Here is an 18,931-nt window from a genome sequence, read left to right on the forward strand (position 1 = left end):
TTTGACACAGTAAGGGATTTTACAACAAAAGTCATTCTTAGCGCTGTGGATACGACAGTCTGTAACGTATCAGACCCCTAGCATATACCATTAGCGTTTAAAGGGTTAAGGGGGCGTAAAAGGGTTAAAACGTTAACAAAGCTACATTCAGCGTACACGCGCGGTGTCGTCATGCCTATAAACGACAGTCATCTAGCCGGGAATGCCATATTTAGGTCAGCGCTGTATTACCATATATAATTTCACTCCTAGTTTGACCACACGTTGTTAGCTTAATTGCTTTTTTGTTTAAGATTAATTTTGTCTAATAATTGTACTAGAATTGAACAAAACGTTTTGAAAAGTTTGTAAAACTGTCCAAGGAGTATCTAGCATAAAGTTTGTGTACGATCATCATACTAAGAAATATTATCTACCTAGACATGATTATACGATCTGATCGACTTAGGGCAACCAATGATATCCACACGAATTAAATGAAACATATTATTCCGCCAATCTACGCAACATTGATATACGCAACAACCTTAGTATTTTCGGTCCGTGGAAGCTTCTTAGTGTTTTTCAGATCTCAATTCTAGACCCCACGCAATATAGTTTGACCTTCGTCCCAATCCCAACTAGTCTCAAGTTATCAATCTCCCCTAATCGCTTAAGCCGTGGCGCCATCAGGATAATGTGCAATTTTCTTTCTTGCTTCACTACATTCATAGTAGGTATCCAAATGTATGCAATGTGTTTTTTGCTGTTTTAAGAGTGACTCGTGAATTTTAGGCCCATATTCTTAGTGCAATTGCCGTGCGAATTCATTCCAGCAAACCTACATACCTACTGATATCCAATATGAGCAAGAGTAATCTAAAAACGGTTTATGTTCAGGCATATTTTTCAAAAATTATGTTTGATATGTCATGGAGCCACTAAGATTTATACACCAAGACACTAATCTCATGAAATGGCCCGCAGCCTTCAGTTCAGTTTACCCTCTCTAGATTAGGTATAGTTCTAACCACTGACGCGCGAGGATCTGTCTCCGTACAAGATTGTTTTTCTTAAGCAGCCCCATGTACGGGACAGTCGCATAATGAATACAATGAGTCAGTGACAATGCCGTAGAAGAGTGGACAATGGACGTTCCGGCCGACAATGGGTGGCGCCGGTTAATTGTCGACTGATTGATTCGAGGTCAAGCTTTTGTTTTATGCGGGTTCTTCGCCATTGAGTTTTAATGTCATTAAGGTGAAGAGTTCACGCTGACAGATCTAGGGGCCTGGACAAGTGACAATAGTTAACAGAAAACGGAAACCGGTAGGTACTCAAATTATGTATTGAAAAGATTGTGTGACATTTCGTTTGCATCTGTCATCGCGATACATTTTTACTTTGCGACTGACGTTGTGATCTTGGCTGCGGCCCCTGTATATTTTACATTAAATTTATGTCAACCTACTTATTTATCAATAACAAATAATTAAATCGTTTAGATTTAGCAAAAGGGAAATAATCTTGAAGGAGATCCTTGAAACCTATTGATTGGTTTAGTTGCCAACTTCGTTAATTAAGTTGTCGTACAAAGTTACCTACCCACGGAGAGCTATTTATTTGCTATGTAATGTAGGTAATTTTGCCATGTTAGGTAACATGTAAGTACTTATAAGTAGAATAAAAGGGACTTCGTGCCGTGCTTTGCAATATTTACAGGTCACCTTAAACAGCATTCCTCAAGAAAATCTCTAGAAAATTAACACAGCATCCACAAATGATAATACAGTTTCCTATCCTTCTGATACACTACCTTCAAATGTCCATATATATAATACACATTAATCTTTTGTACTTATACCTAAAACTAAAAATCTTTGGCGGCTTACAATCTTGATATACCAAAAAATACGTTTGGACCGCGGTTTTGGGCAATAGTAATGGAAGTCGCTAAAGTTTCGGGTACTTGCCTCCCTAAAGAAGATTTTTGTTTTTCTGTCTGTTTATGAATGATGCAGGATATACCACCTACTGTCGTGATATTTTTTTTTATCCCCGAGTACACTTATTTAGAGTGGAGAGTCTGCAAGAACTTACCAAATCAGTTTCATTGGCGTCATCCATCGGATTCCCGTTCTCCATATCGACGCCCGAGTCATTCGGATCGCCTCTCCTCCGGAAGCTGCTGGAGTTGAAGTTGATCCTCAGGTCCGTTGTGAAGTCGTCGAACAACTTGAACTGGTTCGCGTTGAACTCTGTGTCGACGACGTTGTCGAGGACATCGTCCGAGATGGTCGGCATGCGGTTGCTCGTGTACGACACTTTGTAATAGTCGCGGTTCATTTTGGCTTTTTGTTTAGTTCATTTGTTTTCTAGAAATGTAGGTTGGTAAGTTTATGGAGATTGGGTATTGGCGTTGGATACCGATGTTACGTTTGTTATGTTTTGAAAAGCTTAGTTCTATAAGGTTGGCTTGACCTTGATTTCTGTGACATAAGTGCTTAATTTTGTTTACATATTTTACTTATAGCTTAATAACGACCCATTTCTGGTGAATTTATTTTTAAATATTTGTTTTTAATTTATTTATTGTGAAACTGCTGACATACGATCGTAATTTAATAATTTTGAATGAAATTTTGATTGTCAGTGTTATTTTTTTGTACTCAATTATTCATAATCTAAAAAACTGACAATCACAATATAGATTCCTAAAAATTTACCATGTGTAATTTTAAGTGACACTGTATATTGTGAGATAAATAAATCATATCATATAAATTAGACTAGACGACTATTGTGAGATTACTTCGAAAATATTCCTAATACCTATACAGTTTTTAACGTAGTCCTCAGTCACACGGCGTCATTCTTACTGTCAGTGACTGCTTGTCTGGCTGGATTTTAGAGCATTTAGTAACTGGAGACGCCTTGGCTGTAATTTTCTGTACAAAACAGTATGCCTATTTTTATGGGGGAGGGGTACGTCAAATGTATGGCTATTTATACATGATTTGTACGTAACGTATAGCCATGTCAGATAAACGTCAGTCCATACAAAAGTTTGCACAATTGTGCAAGGTTTTCGGCAGAGGGGTAAGCTCTTAACTGCGACTCCGGTTATTAAATGCTTTTAGGGCTGGACCGCACATGACAAAAGAATACATGCGTTTATTCAATCCGACTTCTTTCACCTCTCCCCAATGCTTCCACATTGATGTGATTCAGTTTCTAAAGAGAAATCAACCACATACAACATCATATCCATTCAAAACTTACACAAGCATTCTTAGTGAGCTATTCCAGAAGCGGGGTAACGATCGCTTTACGATACATTTAGTGTTACGAGGTACGCTTAGATTCCGCGGCTGCGGTCCCCTGACCCGGTTTTGTGAGTTCAACTGCAAAGCTGTATCTAACTGTTATTGTGGTTACAGAATTTGAGACACTATGTACAGTCAAAAACGAGTGAGGCGCTCAAAGTGATCTGTACACGTGCTTAAGCCAGTAAGATCTGCATTGATATCTCAATCTGATTATTTTAAATTAGACCCAGCAGATTATTATATATCTCGAAAGTCTTATAAAAGCACAGCCTGTCCACCATCCTGGCAGTGGCACCCTGAGAAACTGATATGGCTACACTCACAATATTACAATTTTATAAGACGTAGTTACTCCATAAAATATTGAAAGCGAAATGACGATATGCCTCTAATGAAACAATTTATCGTTCTCCTGCAGATTGAACTACTTTAAATAATGGTAGGTACTTTTATTTTAACTCCCGCAACGCAAAGTAGTTCAGTAGTTTACGATTTGCGGGGGATATAATATATATATCTATGATGTGTATGTGTACTTGGCATACTTCGACTGTTGTCAGCCTCGTTATTATCATAAGTTATCCGTGTTTACAACATTAAGTTGAAGTTATTAGCCAACGTCGCATGTTAAGGCTTGAAGGAAAAGCTATGTTAGCTAAAGATGTAAATAAAGGCATAATTTATTGATATTATTAATATGAAGATAAAGTATTAACTTCCGATTTCCTAACAAGTAAAAAAAAACTACATTTACGACGTTTTTTTTGCAATAAGTTGTTTAGATACCTATAAATTTCAATAAGTTTTTGTAAACAGCTACAATGATATCAGTTAACAACTGTCACCCTGCAGCAGCGTATGACATTTGCTTGATTTATATGATTACTGATAAATAGGATGAGTTATCTCCAAAATCTAAAAAAAATACTGTAATACTAGTAGATGTCACATAAGAAAGAAAAATTGACCAAGGCCTCAGTGCTCAGATTCGAACTAGCGTCGTCTGGTTTCGCCGTTGATACCACAATCCCTCCACGGCGGTGTTATCCGTCGAAATTTCTCGAGTATATCTATTCAATCTTGTAAAGGCTCGGCGGCTTAAATCTTATCCATAATCTATTGTTAAAATTAGTCTTATTATTCAGGTCACCCTGAGCCGTGCCATTTTCAAAGCTGCTAAGACAATATCCCTTCAACCTTTTATCAACGAAGTGGGTCAGCTTCAGCTAAACAACTGTTAATGTCAGAAGGGCTCTCGCGGGGTGGGCAGCGTTAAATTTACTGCCGGCATCGCTGGAAAGCTGCCAGTTGTAGTTATGAACTCACAATACAGTGCACAATCGATATCGCTCTTAATTAATAGATTAGGTTGAGTAGAATGTGTTAGATAATGATATCAGTGATTACGAGTATCGTATCGTGGTCCAGACTAGAAAAGGTTATACATTTATAGAGAGTAGTGGTGGTGGTGGGTTTCAAAGTAGTGGAAATTTGGATTGAATTTTTATTATTAGATTTTTAATACAATGGAATTAATCACAGTTATTGTATTGTATTATAGGAACAGGTTTCGTTGCTACTAGCGTTCTTCAAACGTAAAAGAAATTACTTAATAAAAAAACAACGGGTTGTACTCCGGGGAGTGCCGGCAGAAGTGAAAACTCAATGACATTGTAACAGTTACATTGTACAGTTGCGTCTTACGTCAAAATATTAATAACAGCGCCATCTAGTGTAAAATATCTGCAGCACTATGTATAATTGAGGTTAACGCCATCTAGCGTTATTTCGTCGCATTACTTGAAACCCCTAAGCACATCACTGTTAGTACTCAAGCTATATTAGTACCAGTTAGAGGAAAACTCACTAGATGGCATTTAAATTAAAATTAAAGCATTTAAAACAGCCTGAGCCGTGAGATTAAAGAGGCGGCTTCTTATGACCTGTTTGTTGAGAAGTTGAAAGCATATTTAATTGATAAGGCATTTTTTACGGTTAAGGAATTCTACAGTTAATTTAACATGAAATAATCTCGTAAATAATGACATTTGTGATGTATTTGTGATGTATAAGTTTTAATGACTTTTTTTTTGACATTTGTATTTATTATTGCTATTTTCTTTTTCTTTCCTTGATCTGGTTATGTGTTTTTAATTTAGTGTTAGTGTTTTGTAGTTGAGTGTTTAGTGTTAGTTGTATATTTTGTAGTTCTATTGTGATTTTGTTTGACATGTGTTATTTTGACATTAAAGAAATTGAATTGAATTGAAATCACGTAACGTTCGTTACGTGTCCGTGCACAGCGCCGCTAAAGAAGTTTTCACTTTAAAAAATACTATTTATGTCGTGGTTTTAATTTAACTGTCTGAAGTCATTTGTGGTAGTGTTGGTCACGCATGTAAGCCGGACTAATGGCTGGCTATACTATAGACAGTAGTAAAGTGCGCATACCGCGTATACGTCTAGTCAAGCAATCGGCAGCGGACCAAAGTTTAGCGGTATGTTATGTTATGTTACCTGTTTCATATCAGTTGAGCTGCTTTTCATTGCTGTTTCTGTTTACCTTTGTTTACGGCTTTGACACTCGAGTAAATGAATGCCTTAAGGACCAAAGGATTTGCAGATTTCCTTACATTTGCTTAGTTAGAAACATAAGTTTCTACAAAAAATAACTAATATAAAATACTAATAACACTTAACGCACCCAAAGAAATTGGACTCGTCAAAACGCATCATGTTCGCATGCAACCAATCTCAAGCGGTCTATCCACAGAAGAGTTCCCTATACCTACATCTTCTGGCTTCATCATTAAGTCAGCTCGATGGTACCAAATTATTATATTGTCATCTGTATTAAAAGTCTGTTAATTTGCAAAGTTTCAAATCGATATAGCTATTAGAAGTAAATTAAAATCGATTTGCAAGATTTAGGTAGTTTTTTTTATTTAGTACGATACAAGTTAAGTAAAGTTACAAGTGTGTTCAAAACATTTACATTGGACATTAGACAATTCGTTTGTGAACAGTGTTGTTGGGGGTCATCCATTAATTACGTCACACGAATTTCTAGGTTTTTTTACCCCTCCCCCCCTCCTTGTCACACTTGGTCACATTTGGCAAACCCCTCCCCCCTGGTGTGACGTCACATTTCTTCAACGAAATCGGCAAATATTTATTTAATATTTTATCAAAATATTTTTGACAAAAGAAATATTTAGTAATTTTATAACCCAAAACTGATTAAGAAATAAAATTAAACGAATAAAAACGATTATCGTTTCAAAACCTTGTTATTTAAATGATAATAAGCGTATAAAATAATTTAAATACATTTTCGGTTACTGATGAAGTTAAAGTGACGTCACAAAGTTTATGACTCCCCCCTCCCCCTTGTCACAACATGTCACATTTTCCTGACCCCCTCCCTCCCCCTAAACGTGTGATGTAATTAATGGATGACCCCTTGACGTAGTAACTAATGAATGAGGTTTCCGTAAAACTACGCTTACGTCTCATCACGTAACGGGCGCTCAAAATACCGCCGCTGCGAACTGTTTCATAACACGGCAGTTTCCACAAAAATATGGAAATGGGATTCTGGACGGCAGATGTGGATTTAATCAATTCGGTGAACTAATTTATGGGTGCATTTCTTTTTTTAGGTACAATTAAGCTCAGAAATGTATCAAGTCCCCAAGGATCAAAATCTACGTAAAAAAACCGTACTCAAATCAGTCGTTAGGTAGCTACGATGCTACATTCAAGCACAGTTAATATTATCAAACTTATAATACCTACCACATGTTGACTAGCGACCCGCCCCGGCTTCGCACGGGTAAACCTTAACAAATTATACACCTAAACCTTCCTCAAGAATCACTCTATCGATCGGTGAAAACCGCATGAAAATCCGTTCAGTAGTTTTGTTTATCGCGAACATACAAACAGACAGACGCGGCGGGGGACTTTGTTTTATAAGGTGTAGTGATAATATTAACTATGTGTAACACTTGGGGTGTCATAAGACTCATAAGTTTGATAATATCAACTGTTTAAATGATGTTAAATAAGTAGGCAAACTGGTTTCAAGTAGCAATCAATTCATAAATGTAAAATAGCTAATTTCTTGCGTTCCTTCTTCCACCTTCCTAATTCCTGTATTTAACCCTAGCCTAGAGAAACCGGAAAATAGTAGAGGCATAAAAATACTAGTGACGAGTCTCGTGTGAGAATAAATGAATTTATTTACATTGCGCTCAAGGCTTATTTTTATGAGTTTTCTTTAACTTTATGTATACCAGATGTGCAACCGTGGGGAGGCGACGGGATGTTACAAAGGATGTCATTAAACTGTTAAAAAAATAAACTCAGCCTTATTATGTACGTAATAAGTGTAAATTATGTAAAATCAGTAGCAGAAGTAGGTGAACGCATGAGATCAAAACTATCAGCACACACGCTTATTTCTTAGACAATGAACTTGTGCTCAAATGATTTTAAACTCATCGCCCGCTTAGCAACTTCGGCTGTTGACTGTACATATCTAGAGTACGTATATTAGCGATGGAAGTCTAATAATAAATTAATAGCGTTGCGTATTTGTAAGGTTATCAAAGGGTACGTAGAAGTTACATAAATGCTTTCAATGCAGGTCAGTGGGAATCGCATTCTGTGCACCCGCCGCACTTACGAATTACGATATAACTCAGTCTCCTGATTGTTTATATTTTTTATTGTGTGATTCAAAATCTAACTTGACAGTAATTTGCAGGGTTTCTTGATGAATCATAGGACAAAAAACATAACCGACTAAGATCGTGTTGTTAAGAGGGTCAATTAGAATGAGTCAGACACATTCGCTGAACATTACATTAAGATTAGCTCCTACATCCAAATGAATTCGTTTCTCTTGGTTGACCGCCCGTGTTGTGTAAAATATTGGGATTTATTACGGTTACATGGGTCTCCAGGAAACGACAAGAGTCGCTTGTAATGACAGCTGTGCTCTTAATGTTGACAGATAATATTTGTGTACCTCGTAGCCGAAATGAATCAACCCTAGCTGAAAGATTGATCTATTTTAAGAGATAGGTATGCGGAATTACTTACTAGTAATTGAGATTATTGGCTTTGTGCGAAGTGCGTGGTGGCACAAAACAGAAAATATGTATTAAGTAGTGTCTAATAAAACCGCTGTCTGTTATTGATGATGTATTCGGAGCAGTGGCGAGCTGACCGCACTAAACGCACTAGAAAAATATAATCTTTTCTGGGCCCAAAGTGTCTTTCGCAGCCACTTTTCTTGCTGACTGTACACGGCATACTCCCGGCGGCTTGACCCAGATACGCTCCTTTGACAATATTTGATGGCCCTTTGCAACCCTCGCGGCATGCCGGCGGTTTTAGAATGCCTACGTGCTTCATTTTGACCTTTGAGCATTTTGGTTTTTTATATTATAATTATAAACAATGTGGTTTAAATGAAACCGCAGAACATAACAGTTAATATCCCTATTTATTTGTGGTTTTATATATGTATAATAGGGAATTTTAACGTCATCGTCATGTTAATAATTGACATGTATTGAAGAGATTTCGACAAAACATTTCTGACATTTCACCCTATTTGTGGAAATATCTAAATTGAAAAGCCATACGTATTTGGGCAAGTTATGGTAGTGAAGTGAATTGCGGACATGAAGATTTTTTTTAGAATAGAATTTAATTAATAAACTTTAACACAACATTACTCTTGTTTTGAAAACAATTAGGTATTCTGCCGTTGTACACAACACTGCACGCAAATGTAATCCTTAACAGGGCCAGGGTCGCACCTGAAGTGCCTTTGTTTTATTGTACATAATAAATAATAACTGAGTATATTTTAGGGCTTCATAATGCTAATGCTTATGCTAAACTAAAGCATTGGATCAATGTAACTGGAAAACCATTATAAATACAACAAGAGGTCTCAAATAAATTAATAAGCAAAAAAAACAGTTAATACCAGCAACGTTCCACTACCTTACATTACATGACACCTCGACAACTCATACATTTCCTCGCACAAACTCTTATCAGTCGACCTTCACGTATAATTAGAAACGTACAACGTAAACGTAAACACGGTGCACGGTCAACGAACCGTGCACGTACGTAAGAGAAAACGTACGCGTCCTGGACAGGTGAGGTCGATATTGCCTGTGGTCGGCACGGTGTCGATCGATAGGAAAGATAGTGTTAGGGAAAGCACAAGTCAGTTTTAATTGCATTGGTTTGAATTGTAAAACTATGATAAAAATAGGAAGTAACGGGAAAACACAACTTCAATACATATTCTTCGATACGTTCTACATAATCATGTAAATGTGGCCATTAACTTAAATAATGTATAGATCTTTTAAATCCGTTGCAATTGCCATAAATCCTAAACACTTCCGGTGGATAAAGCAGATAAGCAATAAAATCCCAACGTATAGCTCCTTCCGTGAAAAAACGCTGGAGCTAAATATTATGGCGGGATTAGAGAAACTTATTTTAAAAACACGTGGGCCCCAAAATACCCTATTCCGGTAAATGTTCCCCTGAATAGGTTCAGAACAGAAGAACGAATCCTGTATTATTGGCTCTTGTATAATGACATGATTATAATATGATCTTTCACCACACATCACGTGTAGTGCACCCTCAATCTGGTCAATTCTGGTCTGGATATTGTCAGTTCAAATCTAACAATGACCCCGACTTACAATATCTCATCTCGAGAAACAAGTTTAGAGGGTTCCACTCAATCTTACCCGCTTTACGCCTATTTCGAGAACTTTGAGACAAACTTTGACAGTAACTTTTGACGAGGGGATTAGAGTTGATTCAGAAGCCGTATAAATACAAGTACCGCAAGGGACTGTAGGTCTTTTTATTTATAATAGTCGTATGACAAAACCGTGAACAGGAAATGGTGTTTAAAAATAGAGAACGTTCTAGTTACTATAAGGACGTAAGGGATAGCATTTTCCACAGCATATGCCCTTTATTGAAAGAAGTTGAATGCATGCGTGATCGACGGGTGGAGGAAAATAAACGGAGCTAGTATGAACTGTTGATGTTTGGATGGGATGGCTTGTTTAACGATGTTGGGATGTTAGAGGAAGATATACGTGCCTACGTGGAGTTTAGAGGAGTTAATGGTCATGATATTTGTGATAAAACCACAGTAATGGCCATATAAAACTCTAGTTCTTTTGAGCGAGCTTATTAGTGGACTTTTGAATGACCTGGAAAACGGACAATATCTATATTTAATTAATAATCTATTCATTGCAAACATAAGTGATTGGTAAGTCTTCTGTCATAATTTCTGATAGGACCACGGAAATACATCAGGAAATTGTAATGGTTTAAATATATCAGTTCAATCAGAGTTTAGTATTTTGGTGTACCTTGTAACCTCAATATGTTTGCAAGTGACCGCTGCACGAAACTTATACTGTGTAAGAATTCTTAAGGATTGAACCGTAACACCCAAATGTTTGCCAGGGATTTTCAAAATGCATGGCACTGACATGCTCATTACATAAGATGATCAAAGCATGAGCAGGCAAAGCTGATCGCTGCAGCAACAAACACGAAAGCAAAGCGAAGCAGGTGAAAGTGTCATGGAATCTGCCACCCTATTATTACCGCAATTGGAGTAAGACACAGACAATAACTGGAGTCTAGCGTAGATTGATGCCCGTGCAGTACCGTTTACTGAGAGGTTTACTGGCAAGAGTTGTCTAAGGAAAATCCGTGCCTCGAATTTGACAGGTGAAGTAGATTTTACTGTACGGCCCCGTACATTATGCTGTAACTCTGGGTGTCAGAAGTTGACGTCTGACAGTTCAATTACCATAATACAGTCTAATTTGAGTGCGATACTGTCAAACCCGGGGGTACAAGTTTTTCTTAGACTGTTCTTGTTTCTTAGATTCTGTATACGCCTTCTACAGTCAATAACTCTCGGTTGGTAGCAGAGAGTATCATCTCGTTTCTATGGTGACAGGGTGCCCTTTATTGTTTCGCCAAGTTAAATTGCGTTGATTTTGATTTCGCAGACGATTCGCGAATGCTTTGTCAGACGTTATTCTGATAGGCACTCTGCGAAACAATGTAAGTATTAGGCACCTATAATACTTAATCTGCTAAAGTTTACAGCAAATTATTACACACAGTCTGATTGATAGAAATTTTTATACGGTTGATTTAATTTTAGCAATTCACCTCACGTATTTGTGCAAATTTGTTTTTCTTTACTAAGAAATGAGGTGGAACACGAATATTCGTTTAAAAATGAGTCAATGGAGCGAAAAAAGTGCCGTCATGGGACTTTGAGCGAATACGCTATAATCTATTGTCGTATACTTATTCGCTTTATATAATATTAGGTATATTGTGCGGGGATGATAAGACAGTGTAGTGTAATGTAGAGGCAATAAATAGGCAATTTAGATCTGTCGCGTAAGATAAATTACAGTGCAATAAAGTTACTATTATGGTGAGACTATAACATACGTATCATTTATTGTTCTCTCTCATTTTATAATTTTACAATATTTTGTTTCCTTTGTAGTTTCAGAGCTACCGTTGTTATTTTAGTTTTGTCTAGTTGGCGCTCAGTACACCGGCGTTCGCCAATCCGGCTTAATTAGTGCCAATCGGCACCGGCGGCCCAAAAAATCCAATAATCCGGCAGTTCCAATAATCCGGTATAGGGGAATTTTTTTTAGGCCGGATTGTTTTAGTTATTTTCAGTTAGTTTCAGTAAGGTGAAGTGCCATAAGGTGCAAGAGACGTCAATTTTCGATTGGTTCGTGTCATAAAGTTACACCAAACCTGTATGGGTACTACTGAGTAGCATACAATGAAGATTCAATATAAAACATGATGGGAACCGGTGAAAGTGGCAAGAACAATGAAGACATGAACGGTGAATGATCAATCTGCACAACAATAACTGTAATGATAGCCTACTGGAGCATAAGACCAATACACACCAGACGCACAATGCGGCACGCTCTTTGTAAATTGTGCCATATACTTCCTTATACAACTATAGCGTGTGTTTGCTTATTATTAAGTTGAGGGAGAGCTGCATACGCATTTGGTGTGATTAAAGCCAGGGGTATGTCAGTCCCACCCACCTTTCAACAAGCAAAACTTTAAAAAATAAAACCTGTTTAACTTTTATAGTTGAAAATATAGCCTATGCCATCTGGGTTGTCGTAAAGAATCGATTGACCCCACATTTATTAACTTCAATTTTAGTTTGACACTACTGCGACAGACACAAAATAACCCACTCAACCACATTAAACTGCTAAAACCCTTCCCTTTTGGTTTCCTTGTAGTTGGATAAAAAGGAAAATGTAGACAATTATACAATCGAATATCTTGTTTAAAAACAATCGAACGTTAGCGTTAGCCACTTAGCGTGGAACATTGCGACCTGTGATTGTAATGCACGAGTCTTATTTTAGTATCGAACAAATGAGCGATGTGTACCGGACGTTTAGAACATGTGTTTCCGGAATCATACAACCGTATGAAGGGTTTGTTAAGTCACTTATTTTTAAGTTTGTGATTCAAAATTGGATCGAGTTTCCGACAAACTTCTGCATTATGCATCGTTCTGTACTCAAATTGAAATTCTAATAGGTATGACAAATCCTAAGCGCCTGTGTCGATCGCTGTTAAACTTTAACCTAGACCAAATGGACACACGAGCGTAGCCGACCTTAGCTTCCGGATCCAGCATTCAACTGTATCCAAGTGCAAGAAAATTCGTGAAAGAGGTTTAAACTAAACCCATTATAAAATTATATGAAGTTAAGGCGCATCCCTTCCTACCTCACGACCTTGAAATTTTTAAAATCATTTATTTAATTTTTTTTCATAAAGGGGCCAGGGGCCCACTGATTAACAGTCCGCCGGACGGTATCGGCCTGTCAGTTGTTCGGAACTGTCAAAATTTTGTTCTAACTGACAGGCCGATACCGTCCGGCGGACTGTTAATCAGTGGGCCCCTTTAGGCCCCATGATTTAAATCTACTAGATTTAAATCATGCAAAAAATCCCCCCTTCCCTTAATATCAAACAGTAAGCATAAGCACGTAACAAGTATTGTAAAGGCCCGGGCAGGACGTCCGACTTTATTGCAGCGGGTCAGTACCAGTACTATCACTGCAATGCGGCTGCATTCTTGGCTGCAGAGCAGAACGGAACTCATCTCTATCTTTAGATTGCTGTCAATTTTCAGACACAGTGCGAGCTCATTTATTGAACCTTAAGTGTTACAGATAGCGAACGGGAATGGTTGAGTATGTAATACGGTTCTTAAGTCGGATTTAGCTGTTATGGATACCAACATTGCCAACAACTTGCAGTATAGTTTGAAACAAACAACATACAAAGTGCAGCGCATTTGGTTTCAAATTCCTACAAAAAGTTGGAGACAAAAAAGTCGTTGAAGACACTTACGAGAAAGTAATAGTTGTAAAACTATAAGGTGCGATAACATTATTTAAATGCATATTTCAGAATGTGACCATTTAACGTATGGAGAAATGTTTTACGATGATATATTTTATTATACAAGCCGTGATATAAACAATAAGTTTCAGTATCGATTGTCTCAAGCTAGACGTTTGCAGTCTTTGAAACAAGCGTAGATGGCAGTATATTGGGTTGCAATAGTCTCAATTAAGATCGTCTGCCCGATAACACGTAGACTCCTGTGGCTTTTATGTGACTATACAAGCACATAAGGCAATTATAGGAATTTTGAAATGAATTGAAGAGACGTTAAACCCACGTATCAACTGAGTTTGGAGTTATTGTGAATTTGGAATTATAGTCAATCAAGCAAGAAACGTACCTCAAGCGCTTTTTGTATACCCATCAGTTTTTGTTAATCTTGACTGTATTTTTAATGAGTGGGAGACAATGTTCCACCCAATCACTAAACCTCAAATTACATTCATATAGCAAACATCAAAAGGTATGTTGTCAATGTTGTCATTAATTAAATATAGGTAGGCAAATAAATATAATTGAAACAAGCAATTAGATTCAGCAAGAGAGCGTCTAATTGAAAACCGCCGGTAGAGTTAAAAAAAGGAGTACGGAGTAGAAAAAAGACGCATTAGTACTAATCTGAAATGACGCAACGCACGGAAACGAAACGAAAGCAATTAAATGTATTTAGTAATGAGGTAAGACAACATGAAACGTAAGAATGTTAAAAGACGTGACGTGACGTGTTTTTTTTAGTAAACTTAAGGAGACTGATATTCTCAATGACATTGATTGTCTATTGAACGCGCCAGCATTTGAAATCGAAACTAAAACTGTACTCTTCACTCTTCAGTCCTTAAGTCTCATTGGGGTAAATGGTATATCTGCAACCCAATAGTATAATACCCTAATGGACCAATAGTATCACCCTACCTATAGGGCGATTGGAAATTCGCCGTATTGCTTGAAAGGGATTGTTCTAGTTCTAGAGCTCATTTGCAATGATTAAAACCCATTCAACCAGGGGTCTAAACTCACTGGTTTTTAATTCATTTGAGTTTTTAACCAGAATCTCCCGCATTAGAGAAAACGAATAGTTGTTGCACGTCCTCAATTACGTCTATAAAGTTGACTTTGTTTGCATATTAAAGTAACCTACATTAGTTACGAAGACAGGATAGGAAGTCTAATACATAACAATGTTACGAAAGTTATAGGAACAATGCATAATTACAAGAAGCGACACAATGAATCGCGTGTGACGTGTGCGAACGTTTTTGGTTTGAGATGACAAGATGAAGTCTCAAATGAGTACGTAATTAGCTAATTTTTTTAAGAACCATAAAATGAACATACTTAATGTACCTAAATTGAAACTATAATTTGACTAAATTGAAGCTTTCAACCCCAATTTCACAAAAAAATGTTTTTTGTGGAGCTTTACGACATTTGAAGAGATGTTTTAAATGTCAAAGAACGTAGGTATCTTCAAACGTTTAGACTCAGCGTTGTGTGTAAATGTCTAGGAAACGGGTCTTTTTTTATACACCAAAGAGCAATAAAAACGGTCCACGCTTTATAGAACGTTCACTAGGTATTGAACGAAAGAACGTTCTGTATACAACGATTCGTTTTATTGTTTTTGAGTGTACGTAGAAGATAAGATCATTATTTAAGTTTATTAGTCTATGATAGACTAAAAAACTTAAATCATGATCGCATAATTTCTCGACAAGAACTCATTACTTACATGCCTTATGAAATCGTTCGACATGACACTCGTTATCGATTCCATCTAAATATATGCTACAACCGGCAGATATAGATTGAATACGAGATGTAATCTATAACGCGGTTTGATTGAATCATCACGGCGTGTAATAAATGCTTAACTCGGTCGACGTGTATTAATGGTGGTAAGAGGCCAGAGCACGTATATTTCAATATATAAAAAAAAAGAAAAGAAAATAAGAATGAATTTCGTTCAATCGCGTCTATTCTTATAAGTGAGGTTTATTTAGTTCATTATTAATATCTAGGCAATTGCCCTCAGGCTTTAATCTCAGATACACCAAATTATAGAACAATCCAAGAGTGCTGAATATTTCAACCTATAGTTACGAGTAAAAAATTTGGAATGCCCCTTTTGTATGTAGTATTTCGAAATTCCATATTTGTAATTTAATGTAAGGTTTGCAAACTCATAATTTACTAAGTTGAAAAGTTTGCTTAAAACGGTAACGTAAAAGGTAGAAACAGTTTGGTCCAAAATACGTTGACAAAGAATATTTTAAATACGTTTATTTTTGGGCTACCCTGTATGCCCAGTAGTGCACACAAGTAGTACAAGAGAGGCTTAAGTTCATTATCTGTACCCAACGTAACATGAATAGGTAATGTCCATCAGAAGAACTTTAGAGTAATTAAAACTGTCTAGCAAACAAAGAATCCCCGTGCGGAACAAATTAGCTTGTCACTTGACGAATAATTATGATTTAATTCAAAGATAGTAAAAGAAAGTGAGAGTGCCGTCTTCTGTGGAGTTGACGCTTTGATAACAAAGTACAATCAGCGCCAAATAATTAGGGGTTGTTTTAAAATGCGATAAACGCATGCCTCAACGGAATGTAGGAAAAATGACAATGCGCTTACCGCTGCGTGTACCGCGTAAAATGGGTATACGCTGTACGGTAAACGCATTGCGTTTAACACTGCGTTTATCGCATTTAAAACCGCGCGTTTAATTCCTATGTCTATCGTTAACAAAAGTACAAAAATATATGTATATGGCCATTTTGGATGGCATGTTCAACATGCCATGTTTATTTTGTATTTCCTGATAATTTTAGTGTAATTTAAACTTGTAAATTATAAATCCGAAATAAATGTGTAATTATTTATATTGGACTTGAAAGGCTGCTTATTGATACGCTTTGAGAAGCCACTTTGTTTTGGTAGTCACGGCAAAAACTGCAAGTGGCGTTGTAAATGAGGAGGCAACTAAAGTAGGTGGACGTGGGCAGATAAGATTGGTTGGTTAAGTAATAAATGTCATTGATACGTCCGATTAAATCCTATTAGTTAAATTAAGTCCATCTTAAAGACAAATCTTTGAATTAAACACTGGCTGTAAACGGAAGCACGCAAGCGAAAATGACACAACCATGAACAAAAACAGCCATGTAAATTTTCCTCCGCCTATTGAGGATATACTTGTAGTTACATTCCTACTATTACGGCTTCCGATTCTCATAATACAATAAAAACTAAAAAGGCGTAACTGACAAGAGATCCCTGACAAGCCATTGCAAAGGATGTACTCACAGAAGAAACACTTATTCTAACTCGGTGAACCTCATCCTTATATCTTTGAAATAAGGTTTACGAATTCTCAGTTAACATTGTGGACGATGATAAGCCATGAAGAGCCTTCGTTCCGCTGATGTTAGATTTTCCTGAGGAAGCACTTGGCAATTTCCTGAGGGGTCAAGTATGAAAGGAAGGAAGCGATGACCTGAATTCTGTGGCCTAGGCTGCCGGATATTAGTTGAGATTGATTGAAAGATAAGCTAAAACAACGGTTGGTTATCGGAATTTTAGCACTTTAGGAGAAAAGTATGAAAAAAAGAACTTCCTCTTATATTTAGTATACTTAATTTTCTAATGTTTTAGTGGTGTAATTATCATGATCATATGTTTCCCATCTCTCGATAATCCTTTTGATTACCTATCTAAATTGCCTGTTGAATAGGTAAGTTTATAAAGTAGACTTAATTTGCTACAATACGAGTCTAGAATTGTCTCTGTATAGATCTAATAGTTTTCGAGATAACGCGTTTCAAAATTTATAATTATTTCGATCTTGAATACGTAGGCTAAGTAAGTGAATTGAGTACAGGGACCGTACAACCGGTTTTAATAAATACCTGTAAAAAAGTGTCAAACGAATAGTGGTTAAAATGTAATACCTGTATTCGATTTTTTTTTACAGGAAGAATGTTATGTATTTTATTCATTCCATTCAATACAATTCAAATTACATCATAAACCACGTACAACTAAACCTATTAGAAATTAAAACTTATATCTAAACATACTCGATTAATTATCAAATCACATTAAAATTAACTTTAAACTAAACTAAATTAAAACTAAGCAAAATAAAGCTACAACCAAGAACTCAATCAAACAACCCGTCCCGCGCCCTTCCAGACGCAAAGGTGTCCATCACGCTCGCCGCATAGGTAAGTTAGACATAGATATTATATTGTCTTAAGAAAATTGTTTAGTTAGAATGCAAATACGAGTAAAAATTATCTTTGGGTACAATTGTAACTTTGACTACATTTAAACAGGGGTTGTAAAGGTCACACGTCCAAGGTCCCAAAGACATTTCACCGGCGAATTGCAAAAAGTCGCCGATCAATACATTTGTATGCGAAATCAAATAAAACACGTCACGCTATCGGTGAATCCGTATAAGGCGGCTGAAGGCAACGTTGCATATAAACGAGTGTGTAGGTTGTGTTGCAGGATGTTTCTAAATTATTGGTGTTAGGCCGTAGGCGTAGGGAAGAGATTATTGCTGCTATTAGAGAATTAAAGGGAAATAGGACGGAACATGGAATGTAAGAGGAGACAACTGGATGCAACTGGTTGAGGACAAATTGAAACAAAATGCCTAGGTATGTCTTGTCCACATATCAAACTTTTGGCTTTGTTTTTTTTTAATAGAAATACAAATGCATTTATTTCATTTTTTCTGGATAAAATTATTTGCATGGCATGGTGGTTTTGATCTGGTTTGTTGTATAAATGGAATTGGTTAACAACAGCACATTTCCTTTTTTAAGATTTAAACCGTCATATTATTGATTCTATCACGAATATAATACATAAAAGAGATAAATCCATGTCCATGCTGTTGTTATGGCTTTTATATGTTATGCATAGCCATTTACAAACTTCCACAACCGGTATATCACTACGTTCTATATGTACGTTTAGTATCGTCAGTCTTAGATTTACGTAACAATTACAAGTTTCAATAGTTATTTCACTGATTTAATCCA

General features: G+C 36.7%; 1 protein-coding gene across 1 annotated transcript in view; it reads right to left on the reverse strand.

Annotated features, from left to right (window-relative positions):
- The window catches only part of LOC134806126 (adenomatous polyposis coli homolog), a 52,957-nt gene that overhangs the window by 22,901 nt on the left and 11,125 nt on the right, over window positions 1-18,931 (reverse strand). Inside the window, exon 2 of the mRNA XM_063779409.1 lies at window positions 2,080-2,354. Coding sequence (XP_063635479.1) covers window positions 2,080-2,325 — 246 coding nt within the window. The 5' untranslated portion in view covers window positions 2,326-2,354. The remainder of the gene's footprint in view (window positions 1-2,079; window positions 2,355-18,931) is intronic.

This window comes from Cydia splendana, chromosome 2 (assembly GCF_910591565.1).
Source record: "Cydia splendana chromosome 2, ilCydSple1.2, whole genome shotgun sequence".
Lineage (NCBI taxonomy): Eukaryota > Metazoa > Arthropoda > Insecta > Lepidoptera > Tortricidae > Cydia > Cydia splendana.